The sequence below is a fragment of the Cydia splendana genome, chromosome 17 (genome assembly GCF_910591565.1).
Source record: "Cydia splendana chromosome 17, ilCydSple1.2, whole genome shotgun sequence".
Taxonomy (NCBI): domain Eukaryota; kingdom Metazoa; phylum Arthropoda; class Insecta; order Lepidoptera; family Tortricidae; genus Cydia; species Cydia splendana.
This window is the reverse complement of record NC_085976.1, coordinates 12,538,750-12,556,492: the sequence shown is the minus strand read 5'-3', so window position 1 is coordinate 12,556,492 and position 17,743 is coordinate 12,538,750. Positions and strand designations below refer to the sequence as shown.

At 38.7% G+C, this 17,743-nt stretch overlaps 1 protein-coding gene across 1 annotated transcript in view; it reads left to right on the top strand.

Moving 5' to 3' along the window:
• The window catches only part of LOC134798821 (sodium channel protein para-like), a 92,656-nt gene that overhangs the window by 64,091 nt on the left and 10,822 nt on the right, over window positions 1–17,743 (top strand). Inside the window, 15 exon segments of the mRNA XM_063771205.1 lie at window positions 1,490–1,654; window positions 3,022–3,324; window positions 6,694–6,762; window positions 7,301–7,544; window positions 7,824–8,029; window positions 8,670–8,772; window positions 9,187–9,252; window positions 10,845–11,137; window positions 12,948–13,121; window positions 14,177–14,339; window positions 15,421–15,608; window positions 15,688–15,892; window positions 17,047–17,208; window positions 17,271–17,407; window positions 17,493–17,634. Of these exon segments, the coding sequence (XP_063627275.1) occupies window positions 1,490–1,654; window positions 3,022–3,324; window positions 6,694–6,762; window positions 7,301–7,544; window positions 7,824–8,029; window positions 8,670–8,772; window positions 9,187–9,252; window positions 10,845–11,137; window positions 12,948–13,121; window positions 14,177–14,339; window positions 15,421–15,608; window positions 15,688–15,892; window positions 17,047–17,208; window positions 17,271–17,407; window positions 17,493–17,634 (2,620 nt within the window).

Sequence of the window (17,743 nt, the reverse complement as noted above, 5' to 3'; positions counted from 1 at the left end):
CAGCCAGAGGACGTCCACTGCTGGACATAGGCCTCCCCCAAAGAGTGCCACAATGACCGGTCTTGGGCCACCCGCATCCAGCGGACCCCCGTCCACCTTGAGGGGGGGTCTACTCCAACTACACACCACCACCACCTTAAGACCACCTTTACCACAACTAACCTTAAGAGGGAAGTATAGCTACTGACAAAAGGTACTTTTTTCATACAATTTCCATTTCAGGAGAATACGTTTTCCACTAACTAAATCTTAACATATCACTTTGATTTTGATGTCGATCGCTTCAGCATAATATATTCTAGGTTTAAAGGTTTCGATTATTTTTTATTCATTTTTGTAATTAAAATTTTGAAAAAAAAAGTAAAATAATGTTTCATTGTGTCAATAACATAGGTACTAAAAAATGAAAAAACGTTTTCCCTTTTTGTATGGACCATCATGTGCTATACTTCCCTCTTAACAGATTGTGTGCCGGGAACCAGCTCGGCGGGTTGTCTGTTCGTAGTCGCTTTCTTCTACAAAGCGGAAAAACGCTGGGATAAATTAAGATCGTATATAGCGCTAAAACGATGGCAGTGAATGTGTTAATGATTACGGCTATGTACATTTGAAATCACGTTGACATGATATGTATAGTTTTGCAACATAATTGTCATATAAAAACTAAATCATAACGTGACAAAAAAACATATTTTCTCCGTAAAAAAAATTAAATAAAAAAGATGAAATTATCTCGGCATACAAGCGTGCTACGAGTGCTACAGCAGTAATCCGTAGATTTTTTTTTTTCAAGGTACCTTAGGAAGCCAAGGAAAACTTGTTAGAGACTATTTCATAGAAATTGTTAACGATTATGTGCATATTATAAGTAAATATTATTTTGTTTATTGTGTGTACTTATACTATTTTCATATTTCATTATACTGGCAATAAATGTCCTAGAACAGAAAAGTGGCACTTTAATTAAAAAAGAAAAATTGTAGATAATGTGAAATAGTTATAAATTTATTTTACAAGGCAAAGTTATTGTTTAACCGCTCGTGCTTATATTGTTACCCGAGCAAGCGAAAGGTTCCAAAATTGAAAAATGGAATTTTGAGCATTCCGAGGGTTTCAAAGCACGAGGGTTAAACAAAATTTGTCCCCGAGTGAAACACAAAATTTTTCACCACACCAACCCGAAGCAAATATTAAATGTAAAATATCAAATAAAATCAAACCAAATCAAATTCAAATGAATAAATATATAAATATATATTAAATATTATAGGATATTCTTACATCCAAAATCATCATTTCAAAGTCAATTCTACCAGCAAACATAAGATTTTTTTTTAAACATAAGAAAACAACTCAAAATTTGCATTTGATTACTTTGCCTCACATGTGAATTACTGATAGCAAAGTGCAACTTTGCTATCCGTTTTTGAAGTGCAAAGTAAGCCTTTCCGAGCTGGTGTGGTGAAAAATAAACTGACATTACTTCCAGGTGCTAAGGTCGGCGGGGTCGTGGCACGTGCTTTTCTTCGTGGTGATCATCTTTCTGGGCTCCTTCTATCTCGTCAACTTGATCTTGGCCATCGTCGCCATGTCCTACGACGAGCTGCAGAAGAAGGCCGAGGAGGAGGAGCAGGCGGAAGAGGAGGCGCTCAGGGTGAGTTGGGCCATAGGTTTTAGGGTTATTTTTAAAGTTCCGTCACACAGGCGTTTTCCGGGCGGGGCGTAAGCGTGGCGTGAGCGTTTTATATGTAAAAGAGGCGCGCCCCGCTCACGCGTCGCCCGCAAAACGCGCCTATGTGACGGAGCCTTTAGGGTTCCGTAATACCTGAAGGGTAAAAAAGCGACACTATTACTAAGACTCCACTGTCCTTCGGGCTGTCCGTCTGTCCGTCTGTCTGTCATCAGGTTGTATCTCATGAACCGTGATAGCTATATAGACAGTTGAAATTTTCACAGACGATATTTTTCTGTTGCCGCTATAACAAATACTACTGGTACGGAACCCTCGGTGGGCGAGTCCGGATTGCACTTGGCCGATTTTTTATTTTGTAAGTAGTCGTGTTTTCTTTTTTATCCGATAGTAATTTGGTGGATGGATTGAGTTCCCTATTCTGTACAACATTAGCGCAATTTCACCGTGTCCTACAAAATCTTACACTCAGTTACGAAAACGTATGGAATATTAGTAACTCAATGGGAATTTATTACATTTTTTTTTGTTCCAAGTTTAGATTTCGCGTTTATTCCGACCAGAATGAGAAGCTCTTCAAATCTACCAAATTTTATCAAAATGTAACATAAATATAAAAATGGCCCTTTTATTTGTATTTTATATAGAATCTTCGAGAATAGAACTGAAACTGAGACCACCGGTGGACGGGCAGCAGCGTCCCTCAAATTCGGTGTACTCGACTGCGATCGCCAACCCGCCTGCCAAGCGTGGCGATTATGGCATTCACCCCCCCAAATGGGGAGGCCTATGTTCAGCAGTGGACGTCTTATGGCTGAGATGATGATGATGAGAACTGAAACTGACAACTTTTGTTCTTCTGAATGCGTATTTTTTCATGATTTTTTGAGGTTGAATACTTTCATGACCTTGACTCTAGTTTAATAATCTCTACAATCGTACTATTTATAAGTAACCATTAAATCCTGACAATCAAAAGCATCAAACATTAAGATACCTATGTATCACACATCAGGCTCAATATCATCGATGTCCGTATCGGTATCTCGGGTATGCGGATGACGATGAACTGAAGAAGGGAGTCATGAGCACGCCGAGTATAGTAGTCACCCATGTGGACGACGACACAGACCACGACCAGCTAGACGGCCATCTCAACACTGAGGTCTTTGAGTCGCTGTCAGCCTTTTTGACTAATTGTAAAATTTTGATGTTGTGACCCGTAACTTTATCAACGTTTTATTGATGCACTTTCCATGAAGCCTTGTAATATAAGTCGATGTTTTTAATTTTCCGTGTTTTCGGTGTGATATCGTGATTATATATAATAGGAAGCGGAAGAGAAGGCAAAGGCGCGAGCGGACAGGGCGGAGGCTCGGGAGGCGCACGCGCGCGACTTGGCGGAGGCGGCGGAGGCGGCCGCGTACGCGCAGGCGCACCCCGCCAAGTCACCCTCCGACTTCTCCTGTCAGTCCTACGAGCTGTTCGTGAACCAGGAGCGCGGCGCGCAGGACGACAACACGCGCGAGCGTATGTCGCTGCGAAGCGACCCCTTCCAGGACTCGGTGAGCACTCAGCCCGCGCACAAGCCCGACTCGCACCACGACGCACGCCGCCACAGGAAGGTCAGCATGGTAAGTACGCGACCGCTGAACGCTGACGCGTGCCTCTCACTACACAGCAAGGACTCTTTAACGCAACATCTAATGAATCTCTTTCAGTTACAGTTACCGACATAGTCCAACCGCTGGTTTACATCTTTATATCAACCGTGCTGTATAATGAAGGGCATGTAAAAATATTTACCACCTTTACAAATTAGTCTTAACACATTTGGTTACACACGTCACGTTAATAACTTACGTGTCTGCAGGATAATTTTTCAACTTAAAAGATTTTTTGTAAAACTTAGGACCAATTTGAAAAGGTGGAAAAGACTGATTTCTTTAATTCCAGGTACAATTAGTTATCGAGCATCCATGTCGCTTCAATATCGCATTCTAAATTGGACTTTATATGTATAGTACTCCAGTACTTCCAGTAGCACAAGCTATTAAAGCGATGTGGTACGCTAATGACTAACTGCGCGTGGAAACTTGAAATCAGTTTTAAGGGTAAAGCCGGTGTGACATCGACCGCGCGATTCAAATCACGCGTCCCCGATGGTCGACTTTACCAGTGCCCGGCAACTTTAACATGGCCTCCCACGGCAGCTTGCATTGTTCACTACACTAGTGAATGTCGACACCACACGCTGGTGGCCTGTTACAGTTGTCGGAGACTCCCCGTTGCTCGCTATCAATGATTTATTAGTACTGGCCAAAAATATACCTACCAAGTTACTTATTGAGCTTAACAAGCAAAACTTTTAACAACAGAACTATCGAGTCATTGACAGGCGACAATTTTCTTTCCCAACTTGAGCTGGCATCACACTACATAAGCTGAAATCTAAACATAAGGCACATTTATTTCCTCTAAATTTTATCACAAAATCCATCTTTAATCTGACTCTAGCACATACTTTAAGCTCAAGTTGAGAAGTTTTTGTCTGTTATCTGTGTCTATTGCTGAGCTTAACGATACTTTCACTGTCTATTTCTTTGTTACGATTTCCAGCGCCCTGCAAATATACAGATCCCTCTGATCAGTGGTCATTAGTAACCCATGGAGGCTTTTCGACAAAAAATAATAATTGATTAGCCCTGAAATGGTTTGTCTGTCCTTAACACGTTTGTCAGAAAATGTTAGTGGATCGAATGAAAACCATAATTAATAATAATTCATTCTACTTAGATTACATCGTAGCGCAAAACATGTAGTATTGAAACTAGATTTTTTTATATGTAGGTACTTACTAGTATCAAAGAGGATTTGAAGAAGAGAGTTACTGTCATGGTAAATTATGTAGCTACAGTTCATTTACTGCCATCTTTCGACAGAAGATTAAACCTGTTTGAACGCCATTTGACTTTGATCCTTATTCTTTAACTGATATGTGTTAACTTTTTAAATATTAATATTCACGCCATCTACTCGAGCATAGGCTGAAGGTTGTGGCGCCATCGCTCGAAAACATGGAACCATACCTTTGGCCTATAGTCGAGTAGATGGCGTGAATATTAATATTTAATAAGTTAACACATATCACTTAAAGAATAAGGATCAAAGTCAAATGGCGTTCTAACAGTTTTATGTTCTGTCGAAAGATGGCAGTAAATTTACAGTGGCTACATAATTTACTTTGACAATCCGTCTCTATAGACTTTATTCTCTTTGCTAGTATTTACTTAAAATGAGTACATACTTAACTGTTTTTCTATAAAAACATTGATCTCACGAATAAACAAATAGAGATGCATAATTATTTAGATTTGCCTAGCTTGAAGAACATAGATCCTTATTCTGATCGCTAGGTTTCATGTCAAATTATACTCAGGTATTGAGGCTCCATCTGCATATTTGCAAACATGATCGTTTTGTTAGCCGCCGACTTTTGTTTACTTGTTTTATTTTTAGATTTTACCTACATCCATCGATCGTGCCAAAGCTACTTCGGCCTTGACGCATGTTGTTATAGACGTTTTCCTGTGTTGACAATGACCATGTCGTCGCCATTATCAATTCCATTTTCACAAAACATCTGTGAAGTAGATACATTTGTTCCTCAATTAGATTTAGATAGTAACAGTTTCATTATCTCATACTATGTACCTACATTGTTTGCATAAGTACTTAGGTATTGGCTGTGTATTATTGTATTTATTGTAAACATGATTATCATTCATTGTTTTTTTTCCTCGACAATGTATTTTCCTACCTGCATATTATCAAAACGGTTGACTTCATAGATATCAATAGCGAAAAGCATGAATTTTACGTTACGTTTAAAAATTAAACAGTTATTTAGTAGTACCTACCTATCTATATTTTTCTTAGTAAAAGTCCCATTCTCCAATAATATTTCTTTTTTTTTCATACTATTTATTAATATCGTAAATAAATCCTATAACCAATCTAAATACAGACAAAATTAAATAGTTGTTACAATATAATTGGCTCTTTGAGAAAGGTAATACGTCTCAAGGAATAATATTGGAGAGAGAACTCTATTGTCATGGTAGATTGTTTCTTTTGCCATGTTTGTGTTTGAGACAGACCGGACTGAAAGAGAACGAATCGCCGACAAAGAGGTAGGTTCGGCCTAAATATATTTAACTTTACACAATTGTTAATAATAAATTACCTAATGTTTTTATATTCCTCAATTTTGATTATTAGAAACAGAGGCTTACAATCAGCTAATTAAAATCAAAAGAACTGTCTTCATGACTTTAGACGTATTTAGAGTCGTACATCAGTTAGCCACAGCTAGGAACTAGGCGTATGCAGACGTGCATGTACTTAACAGACCCCACGTTACTTCATGTGTTAATAAACAAAGTTATACCTGACTAACCGTTGCTTTAACTCATATTCATTTGGTTATTATTTTTTCGTATCACAAATACAATAAGATCACCACACATAAAAACTAATCTAAAAACTGTTTTATTAACTTCGTGCGGATATATGGCAATGCAATTCAATGCTACGTGTATGATTTCTTATTGTACTTGATTTTACGTATGTATTACAAATTTTCATTTACATTATTATCAACACTTCTGTAGTTTCCAAGTCACCTTTAAAACGAGTTATGTTTCCTCACATTAAGTAATATAAGCTTTGATTCATTATCAACAACTCGCTTCTACGCGCATTTCCTTGAGTTTGTGCCTGTTTATGTATTTATCACTGTATCCGCAGTCTTCTCTCACGCGAAATAACGAACAACTTTCACAGCTGTAGATTATTTCGCATATTCATTGGTTTTGTTCTAGTATTTTATTTGTATCTGTGCCCGCTCTGTCCTTTTACCCTTTGGTCGATGTTTAGAAACTTGATCAATGTAATTTGTCGGGAGATTATTATAAATTCAAAATTCTTTTTGTGTATTGAAGGTCCCTCACCCCGAACGCATTAATAAATATGGGCAGTTGTCATATGGGCCACTCCGGGAGGGCTCACAGGTTGGTCCTTCTCTCCTCGTTGGTGTTTGTGCTCCCTTCGTCTTCCCTTCCCTAGGACTTTCTTACTTATATATTGTTTCTCTTTTAACCAGTTTCACCCTTCTAGATGCTATTAGAATACATACTTTGTCTGATTGCGCCGATTCACAGAAAATATGCAAAATCTATTTAAATCGAATAAAATGCATTTGTATTCCGTAAATTGGTGCAGGAGACCATTCCAAGCACATGTCATTTTCTTTACCTTGGTTATCTTTCTTTACTTTTCAGCGTTTCCTTAACTGTGTATTACTATCTATAGTTTTTGTTTATCAGCACATGAAAGTAAAATTAGTAGATTACCGAAAATATTAAGTGAAAAAAGCTAGCAAATGCTCGTGCCTCTGCAGGTGTTAAGAGTGATCTCGTTCAAATACTACTCGATCTGAATTGAGGAAAGTGTATTAAGCAGTTGAAAATGTTAAAGTGGTTAAATGAAATGTAGTATCAGTATGTCAATTAATGTCGCAGTAGGTTTTAACTAAAGTGTGGGTGGCAGGCGTCGTTGTCCCTGCCGGGGTCGCCGTTCAACCTAAGGCGCGGGTCGCGCGGGTCGCACCAGATGACGCTGCGGCCGAACGGGCGCGCGCGCTACCCGCCGGGCGCGGACCGCAAGCCGCTCGTGCTCTCCACGTACCTGGATGCGCAGGAGCACCTGCCGTACGCCGACGACTCCAACGCCGTCACACCCATGTCCGAGGAGAACGGTGCTATCATCATTCCTGTCTACTACGCTAATTTAGGTGTGTACTCACTATTTTATAAGATTTTTTGAAATTATTATTGTGCGTTAGTTCGGAATGACAGGATCTGAAAATTATACTGTGTACCTACATATTTAAGTTTCCTATAAGTGGGTTAGTTTTGAATGGACTTATGTAAATAGGTATACTTAGAGAACTAAAGTTTATTAACTAACCTCCGTGTGGACCGAACCGTTGAGATTAAAAGATCATCTACTTACATCAACCTAAATATGGGTTTAAAGCTTGCGCTAAAGAACTCCGCAACACCGGTTCCAGGTTCCCGACATTCGTCCTACACATCCCATCAGTCGCGCCTGTCGTACACATCGCATGGCGACCTGCTGGGCGGCAAGCCGCAGACCAAGGAGGCGCGGCTGCGCGGGCGCTCCGCCTCGCGCAACCAGAGTATCACGTCGCAGCCGCACGCCTACCCGCCGCAGCGACAGGATTCCTCGCTCGCCTCGCGCCCGCTCAGAGAATATGTGAGTCACCGTACACATCATATCATTGTCGTATAGCCCCCTCCACACTCATGCGCGAATCGCGGCGCGAAGCCGCGAACGCGACTGTGGAGTCGATTTCGCAGGTGTGGACTGTGTAGAGTGGGCTTATAAAGTGTAACTGATCAGGCGCGAAGCTGGCAAGGAGTTCAGAGGGCGTGCCGCCAATATCGAAAAACGTTATCTGCCTCTTTTTCGCTCGATATGCAAGAGCGATAACGATTTTAAATTTTTCGATGTTGGCTCTCTGGATTCCTTGTTAGCTTCGTGCCTGATCAGAAAATATGTAAGTGTCTGTACCTTCTTAACCACAAAACCTATCTGTTGTTGGCGTCGTTGTTTTTATGTAAGGCTTGTTAGCTAGTGCAAGTTTTGTCTTACAGACGGTAATATTTTACGTCCATTTATTTAGTTTATTTATTCATTTATTAGAGATAAATCACAATTACATAATATTTTGATCCAAAAGCATCGTTAAACCAGAATGGTTTGTCTCGATACTCCATTCCGCTTATCTACTTCTATTACAGTCTGAAATCTTCCATTAGAAACACTCCCTTTGTGTAACGGTTTGACGGTACCATTCAATCTGGAAATTTAAAATATTTTTTTTCTTTTTTAGGAAATGAGTGAATGCACGGACGAAGCTGGGAAAGTACTGAAACCTTCAAACGATAACCCTTTTATAGAGTCGTCGCAGCAGCCTAACGTAGTAGATATGAGAGGTAACATTTAACAAACTCATTAAGTATGTTCAAGACACCATCAATCACTGTTCGAGCGTTAATTCACCCTTCCGACGTCGACCTACTAACCTTAATGCGGATCATTTCTGAAATCAAAAACGAGTACCTAACTTTTATATTTAACTAACTGTGCTCGCGACTATGTTCGCGTCAGATTCAGTTTATTTCATTTTATCCTCCTTTTGGCGAATTTCCATAAATAACCTAACTTAGTCTGTCCATCCCCAGGGTCTGTCATCGTCAGGGCTTTAAATACGTTAATAAAATCGGTTTAGAAGTTAAGCCGTCAATTATAGTAATTATATCCATACATATCAATAGGCCTTACGTAGTTGCCGATAACTGTAGCTTTATATAGATAGTGTATGTAATGAATATTTTGATAACTTTCAGATGTAATGGTACTAAATGAAATAATAGAACAAGCCGGGCGGCAAAGCAGAGCCAGCGAACAGAACGGTACGGACCACTTTCAGAATATTGACTCTCTTGTATCCGATACTTGTTACAAGTTGATGTCGGTGCTGTGCTGTCTGTCTTGTGCATTACAACATCTTATTTTAATGTCGATGTTCTTTTTTTAATGTGCTAAGTCATGTCATGTTTTAATTAAATTTGCTTCTTAACTTCACTGTGTCAATAAAATGTTATGTAAGGTTTTCTACTTTTAAATAAGTTTAAAATACACTGCGAAATTTTCGCTTAACATGTCAATATGACGCTTACACTCAACACTCACAACACTTATACACAATGGTATTTGCTCATTATGCGAATGAAAAAAAGCATAATTGGCAAGAGTAAAGACAATAAGGGTGTCATTTATTGTCGCGATGGTTGTGTGAGCACCAGCACCTGGCAGAGGCATTGTGGAGTGAGAGATCCGTAAAACTAATATTCAAGATGCGTGTTTCAACGTAATACACGCACCCCTTTATTTGTGGTGTGTGATGCGCCTTTAGAGTAGTAACACGCCTCTTTGCTGCGTTTTACCATAACAAGTTTTCAATCAGTGCTCACGATTCACTGTGTTGCTCAGTTCATACAGCAAAAACTCTATTGCCTAAAAACCGATCACGAACAGACATTTGAACTGATTGATTACACAGATAATAATACTTTTGGCATTGTGTTTATTCCGCTTTCTGAATTCACCATGGCACTAAACATTAATCACATTTGGAACGTTTGACGCTACCTACTTAAAACTATTGTTGCCTGTCGCCTAGCTGTCAATTTGAAACTTGCCCATTCGTCTATTTTATGTCTGCTTGTAACCATTTAGACACAAAATGTTTTCCAATGACTGGCCTCAACTAACTTTTAGGCGGTTGTCTACAATACGTTATTTCACGCACACGCATGTTTATAATTTTGTATTTTTTTTGAATGCATGGACTACTAGTCGATATGAGTTTGCAAAGTACAGTTTAGTGCATGATAAATGTTAGATATTTAACTTAAGGTTAAAAAATAACAATATTTCTCAATTTTGAGCTGAATATTGCTTAATAAACTTGTGATAAGCCACGATATTCATATTTTTTGGGCCTTCAGAAACAAAATTATCAAATGGAGTATTTCATCATAGTTGCATTATGTGTAGTTAACTTTGGTAAGCTTTTATCTTGGTAAGTAACAAGATGAATGTCACCGCCAGAACAGTTTGGGTTTGATTTGCACGTGATTACAGTCGCACTATAGTGGTCCTCAGAATATCGCATTCAGAAAGTCCATTTTGCCAGCAATCCGCCAGCCACCCCCTTTGAATGCCACGGGCTTGAGCATTTTTGATGAAACAACAGATATAAATGACAGCCTACGACGTAACAAAAAATATGGATATTGGTAATAAAAACATTCTAGTATACATAGTTCATAAAACTTCTTGATGCCGAACCCAATTTACAAAAAAAAACAGCAACGGCTGCCGATTGAAATTGTCATCACCCCGAATACCTCTATTACCTGATAATGAGCGAATACTAACAAAATTATTTCTCTCTCTCCTCAACACATACACTCACACTCGCTGGTAAACGGAACCACAGTGTCAACAGTATACTACTTCCAATCAGCAGCAGCAGCAGCGGAAGACGATGAGGACGGGCCGACGTTAAAGGAACGGCTTCTAGACTGCCTGTGGAAGGGGATAGACTTGTTCTGTGTGTGGGACTGCTGTTGGTTGTGGCTGGAGTTTCAGAAGTACGTCGCCCTGCTGGTGTTCGATCCGTTCGTGGAACTGTTTATCACGCTGTGTATCGTTGTGAACACGTTGTTCATGGCTCTCGACCACCACGACATGAATAAAGATATGGAAAAGGCTTTGAAGAGCGGCAATTATGTGAGTATTGTTTCCTTTTCAATCTTTGTTTAGTCTAGAATAATATATAGAGTACAATAATTAGTTGTAACGTATGGTAAATAATTGCATGTTTTTACAAATGAAGACAGTATTCTATTCAATTGTAATATACATATACGTAGGTTGCCCTGAAAGTTTCGGGAATAGAGAAAACTGTCGCATCTAGACAGTCAATCTTTATTGTAATGCATACTTAAACTCAAACTGACCACGCATATAAATTTTCTTTTGAAAGTAATCATTCTGTAATGCACACGGCTCATAATCCCAAAGTCCTTTTTGTATGGCGATTTTGGGGCCTTAGTGGTTTTGTATGAAATTCGTGGAGTAGCCAACGGAATTGAAGTTTTTTTACATATATATATATATATAAAAGATTTTTTTACTGTTGTCATATGAATATTTAGGAATGTCGAAATCTGCCGATATGCAACTTTTTTGGCAGTCTTTTTAATTAACAGCACAAATGCGATTTTAATTTTTGACGTCGCTTTGGAATGACATGCTTCTTTAAGATCACCCATGGGATAAAATGAAAGTGACTTTCATATTTAATTTTAACTGCAAACGAGCGTACGATGAACTCTAGTTCATAAAAAAATAACAGAAGCCCATTGTAACTTTTATTTGTTCGCTGAGGGCATATTGAAAACCGTTTAAAAATATGATCCGAAAAATCACTTGGCCAAAAATTCAAATAATGTTCGACATACAATTTTCAAATTGCCAGTAATTCTTAAATACAAATGACAACCAAATGGAATATACCTTAAAAGTTTTATAAAGAGTTACATTTTTATAAATTATATGCCTGTTTCTATTATGTTATTTCTAAGTGTCCCATTCCCGAAACTTTCAGGGCAACCTACGTATAGGTAAGAATTTAGAGATTTTATTTGTTTTAGTTTATTGGAATTTCGGTAATAGTAATAATATTGGTATTGGTAAATAACAGGAAATACCTAAAAGCTACGCGCTACGGCGTAGCGCTACGAAGAATTCAATATTCACTACACCTTATAAAATAAGTCCCCCGCCGCGTCTGTCTGTTTGTGTGTTTGTTTGTATGTTCGCGATAAACTCAAAAACTACTGGATGGACTGGTTTTCACCTATCAATAGAGTGATTACTGAGGAAGGTTTAGGTGTATAATTTGTTAACCCGTGCGAAGTCGGCCTCCGGGTCGCTATCATAAATGTCATAATTAATTCGTATAAAAATATCGGCTCGATTCGGGAAATGAATTAGAGACTCACTAGATATGAAATAGTAAAGATATGTGACGTTCCACTGCAAAAGGTACCTTATGGCGGCTGGCGCCGCGATTTGGGAAATGAATTAGAGATTCACTAGATATGAAATAGTGAAGATATGTGACGTTCCACGGAAAAGGTACCTTATGGCGGCCGGCGCTTACGTCGCATAGCGCCGCAATAATATTGGAGCGGCGTTAATAATAGCGTAAGCGCCAACCGCATAAGGTACCTTTACCCGTGGGACGTCACATATCTTTACTATACCGTATCTAGTTAATCTCTAATTCATTTCCCGAATCGCGCCGAATGTCTAAAGTCTTTTCTCTCAAAAGGCGTATTCTGATTGCAATAACAGGTTATGAATTTGATCTGGATTTATTACGGATATGGTCTGTCAGTGTCAGTAGTGACGTTTCTGGTTGAAGAAATTCATAACCTGCTATTACAGGACTACTTCGTATAGGTACTTACTAATAAACATTTACTTAGTTCATTACTAAACTTTATCATATTGTTTTTTTTTATTCTTGCAGTTTTTCACCGCAACATTCGCCATAGAAGCAACATTAAAGTTAATAGCTATGAGTCCAAAATTTTACTTTCAAGAGGGTTGGAATATATTTGACTTCATCATCGTGGCCTTATCATTACTGGAGTTGGGACTGGAAGGTGTTCAGGGTTTGTCAGTGTTGCGTTCCTTTCGTTTGGTAAGTTACTATTCAATTATTTAATACACTGACTATATAATACTTACTTAAATAGATTAAAATTTGAAATTTATTAACATGGAAACATGTTGATCTTATATTAACTATATTGATTATCATTATACATATATATTTACACGTTTTATGAATATTGGTGCATACACTGAACATGCTCTTGACATCAAAATCTAAACAAGCACACTCCCAGTATTTACCTGTCGATATGAACATTACACATTCAGTTACACATAATGATACTTTATGTAAATCTTATAAAATATTTTCAGCTGCGTGTGTTTAAACTGGCCAAGTCTTGGCCTGCCCTAAACCTTATTATATCCATAATGGGTAGGACCGTGGGAGCTTTAGGGAACTTGACCTTTGTACTTTGCATCATTATATTCATATTTGCCGTGATGGGGATGCAGTTGTTTGGCAAGAACTACACAGGTTCAATTTGAAAGACAATTCCGCATCTCTAACAATTAAGCTTTATTATTGATTCAGCTTAACACCTCTTAATATTGTACACCGGGCTTGGTTGAACATTTCATAAGGAACAGCGGGTCCGCGCTGTGGCTTGACACGGCATGGGGCCCGCGCGCGCCCGCGCCGCGCCCACGCTTGACTCATGACATAACCCGCTTCGCATCGAGTATCTAGATGATTGCAGCTTCGCTTCCGGGGCATTTCGATGCATTAGGTCGATGATGGGATCTATGTCGTTACTATCTGGCGGAAATTATTTAAATTAAAAGCCGATATGACAAGGTTTAATATATGTATGTTATTGGTGTTTAAAAGCTCTCACATTTTAAAAGACAAACATATATCCCACTCAAACAAAAACAAAGCAATGCACATTTGTTAGGTGACTCAAGCACACATTCGCTATACATTTGTCAGGTCCAGGACCACTTGCATCACCAGTTCTGTATTGTGGAGCGCGAGAGCGATGCGAGTGGTCGTGGGCCTGCGGTTAGGACGCAGTAGCATAGGTGAAGCGCCGAAGAGCGAGCTTGTGTGACGCCTCATTTCACAATTTGTACTTGCAGCTTCGAGTATTCAAATTGGCAAAGTCGTGGCCGACACTTAATTTACTCATCTCTATAATGGGTAGGACGATGGGTGCCTTGGGCAACCTGACCTTCGTATTGTGCATCATTATTTTCATATTTGCCGTGATGGGTATGCAACTTTTCGGGAAAAATTACGTGGGTAAGTGATATTGGTGGGAGTGTTGCATGTACATTGGTGTTTAATTGGACGTGTCTTGGTGGAAAGGCGACGCGCTCTCTGTCAAAGCAGTTAATGTATTTTAGAATACAACTTTGGCATTTGTTCCATAATTTATTTTATATCAATTGCTAGTATTTAATGTGTGCAATTGTTCTGAGTACATAAGCAATGTATGTGTAAAACAAATTATAAAAAGTGAACAACCGGAAAAATAATTTGTGAATTCAATGATTTATGAATTTCCACATGACTACCAGCCTTTTGTTGTAGCATAATTACGTCGGATAGTAATAATCAATAACGATTAATTAAGGGTTTTTCTAAATTGAAATACATTGACTGCCATTTTTTAATTAAGTTAATTGGACGTTTAGCTCGTTAACCCTGTTACAGCTCTAGTGAAAAAACTTTTCTCACGGGCTTGGTGTGATGTTTAATAATATTATATTAATTAAAACAAAATATTTGACATGAGAAAGCTTTTTGCACTACCTGTAGATGTTATAGTAACTAGCTGCCTATTAGTATCCCCACTTCTCGGGCGCGTCGCCGTTTTTGACTAGCGACTATTGTGTTGTTGTGCGTCACACCGTTATGCTCTGTCTTGTCGCCGATCGGATTGTGGCCGAGTAAGTCAGGCACTTGAGTAAATGGACCCCAAAGCCCCTAGTAAAGGCGCCTCACTTGTGAAACATCGCCAGCTTCACTTCAACTCTTACTTTACCCTTATTTGGCCTTTCGAATGTTTGCGTAGAAACGGACTATTTAGTAAGTTACTTCCTAACAGTATCTATGACTAGGCGCCTTGCTGCATGTGAATGCTTTCAACAAGTCAGTTAAGATATCTAATGCATGTATTTTGTGTCAAGTATATAATAACGGTATTAGTTGATTTCCGCGTAAGTATTAATTTAAAACAGCTTCAGAATACTATTTCAGCTCCAGTTACGCTTAAAATGAGATTTTAACAGCTTTAGTCACCACTGATAGCTTCAAAAAGATATTTGCTTAATCGCCTAATTTTGAGAAATGTATATTGAATGTATGTTTCCGTCATCAGATTACGTGGACCGGTTCCCGGATGGCGACCTGCCTCGGTGGAACTTCACTGACTTCATGCACAGCTTCATGATCGTGTTCCGAGTGCTCTGCGGAGAATGGATAGAGAGCATGTGGGATTGCATGCTGGTCGGTGACGTCTCCTGTATTCCTTTTTTCCTGGCCACTGTAGTCATTGGCAATCTTGTGGTAGGTATCTTAAATTATTGCTCTTTAGCCTCTTTAATTTACTTTTACAGTACGAAGCTAAATAATAAATGTATTTCAGGTACTTAACCTCTTCTTGGCCCTGTTACTGTCAAATTTTGGATCCTCGAGTTTGTCTACGCCCACTGCCGACCAGGAAACGAATAAAATCGCAGAAGCCATCAACCGGATATCAAGGTTCATCAACTGGATAAAGCGGAGTATAGCGGACTTCTTGAAACTATTGAAGAACAAGTTGACCAATCAGATAGCTATACACGCCCCCGGTAAGATGTGTGCCGAGTTGTCGTAGCATGTCGTATCCTTGTCGTTGTGGTACCTACTAAATATATCTACTTATACTGTATCTGCTAGATGTGCCTATAAGTATCGACTGAAGATTCTTATCTCATTTATTCATTGTTAAAGAAGATAGTGCTTTATTAGGCCAAGAAGTAACTGACAGCTCTATTTTATCAAAACTGTAATTGTTACTTGGACATACCTAATTAAATATGCCACATGATTGAATATTCTAAATAAAATGTATGTCCATTTCTTTCCACTTCATTTCCCTACGTACCTCGTGCCTACTAAGCCACCCGTAGCATGGTTTGTGTTGTGTGATTAACGTCAATTATGTAAAAAAAGCATGGTTTTGTACCCTTCGATACCTTATGACCAGTATCACTGTGCGTTGCCTGTGCCCCTACATCCAAGTGTAGATTGCGGACCTGTAATTGAGTGTAATAAAATAAATGTGTGCTCAATATCCAGCGAAGCAAAACAAATGAGTGGCACTAGTACATTTTCCTTGTATGAAATAGCTTAGATGAAATAAAAGTAAGTATAGTATATATAAGATGAAGATGAGTTTAAATTTTAATTCTACTTCAGCTATTGTAGATCAAACCACGTTTGCTTTGCTTCGCTCACCTTCAGTGGACGAACACTCTTAGATTCCTGTCGATACACTGTTGTTGTTGTCGTGTATGTTGTTGTACAAGTTGGTTATTTTTAGTTGTTTATTTTCCCACTGTGTGGTTTTTACTGTCGATCTGGAATTATGTTGTTGTGCTGCTTTATTTGTGTGATTGTGATTTGTGCATGTAAATAAAAGCATAATTATCTTTTTTTTTATAAAATTGTTGTTTTGGTTATTATAATGTTACAGCTATTTAAAATTATGAAACATTGTTGTATGTAATTAAAAAAAGAGTAAACCAGTAATATATCCATAATGATTTATATTTTTATGTCGAGTCAATGAAACATTATGTTATTAAAAGAAACCTGTTTTTGATTAATGTATTTATTGTAACCAGTTGAAACTAACACAATTCTGGCAAATGATGTTAAGTTTGTTCGTCCTGGTCTGATTTCTATGCTTGGATGCGGCGTGGTGTCGCGTGTGGCACGTGTGGGGACACTGGGCACGTAGGCTTAAAGGCGGCTCTGTGCGGCCGCTGCGTGTCCTCAGAGCGCGTCGACAATGAGCTGGAGCTGGGCACCGACCTCGACGACGCCGTCCTCTACAAGGACAAGAAACTCAAGGACCAAGTCGAGGTGGCCATAGGAGACGGCATGGAATTCACTATACCAGGTAACACATACGATTCGGGACAAACATAGTAGCAGGAAAAGTGATAACCTGGTGTCCCTAAGAAGTCAATGGTATACTTTCAGGTGACAATAAGTACAAGAAAGGGAAGATATTGATGAACAATATTAACGCAATAACGGATAATCATAGAGACAATCGGTTAGACTGTGAGCTCAATCATCTCGGCTATCCTATACAGGTATGCATGTTTAAGAAATTATAAACATTATTTATGGCTAACAAGACAAAAACTTGGCCTAAACTAATAACTGCTCTGTTTTCAGGATGACGATACGATAAGCCAGAAATCATACGGTAGTCATAAAAATAGGTCGTTCAAAGATGAAAGTCACAAAGGTTCAGCTGACACGATAGACGGGGAAGAGAAAAAAGATGCTAGCAAAGAAGAATTAGGTTTAGAAGAAGGTGAGATTACTAGAAACATGAATGCTGCTTACTAGATACATTAAGAGGGCTTCCTGAACATGCTTAATTTAATAATGCCACGATAAGTTGTCTTAACTGATTTTTTTTT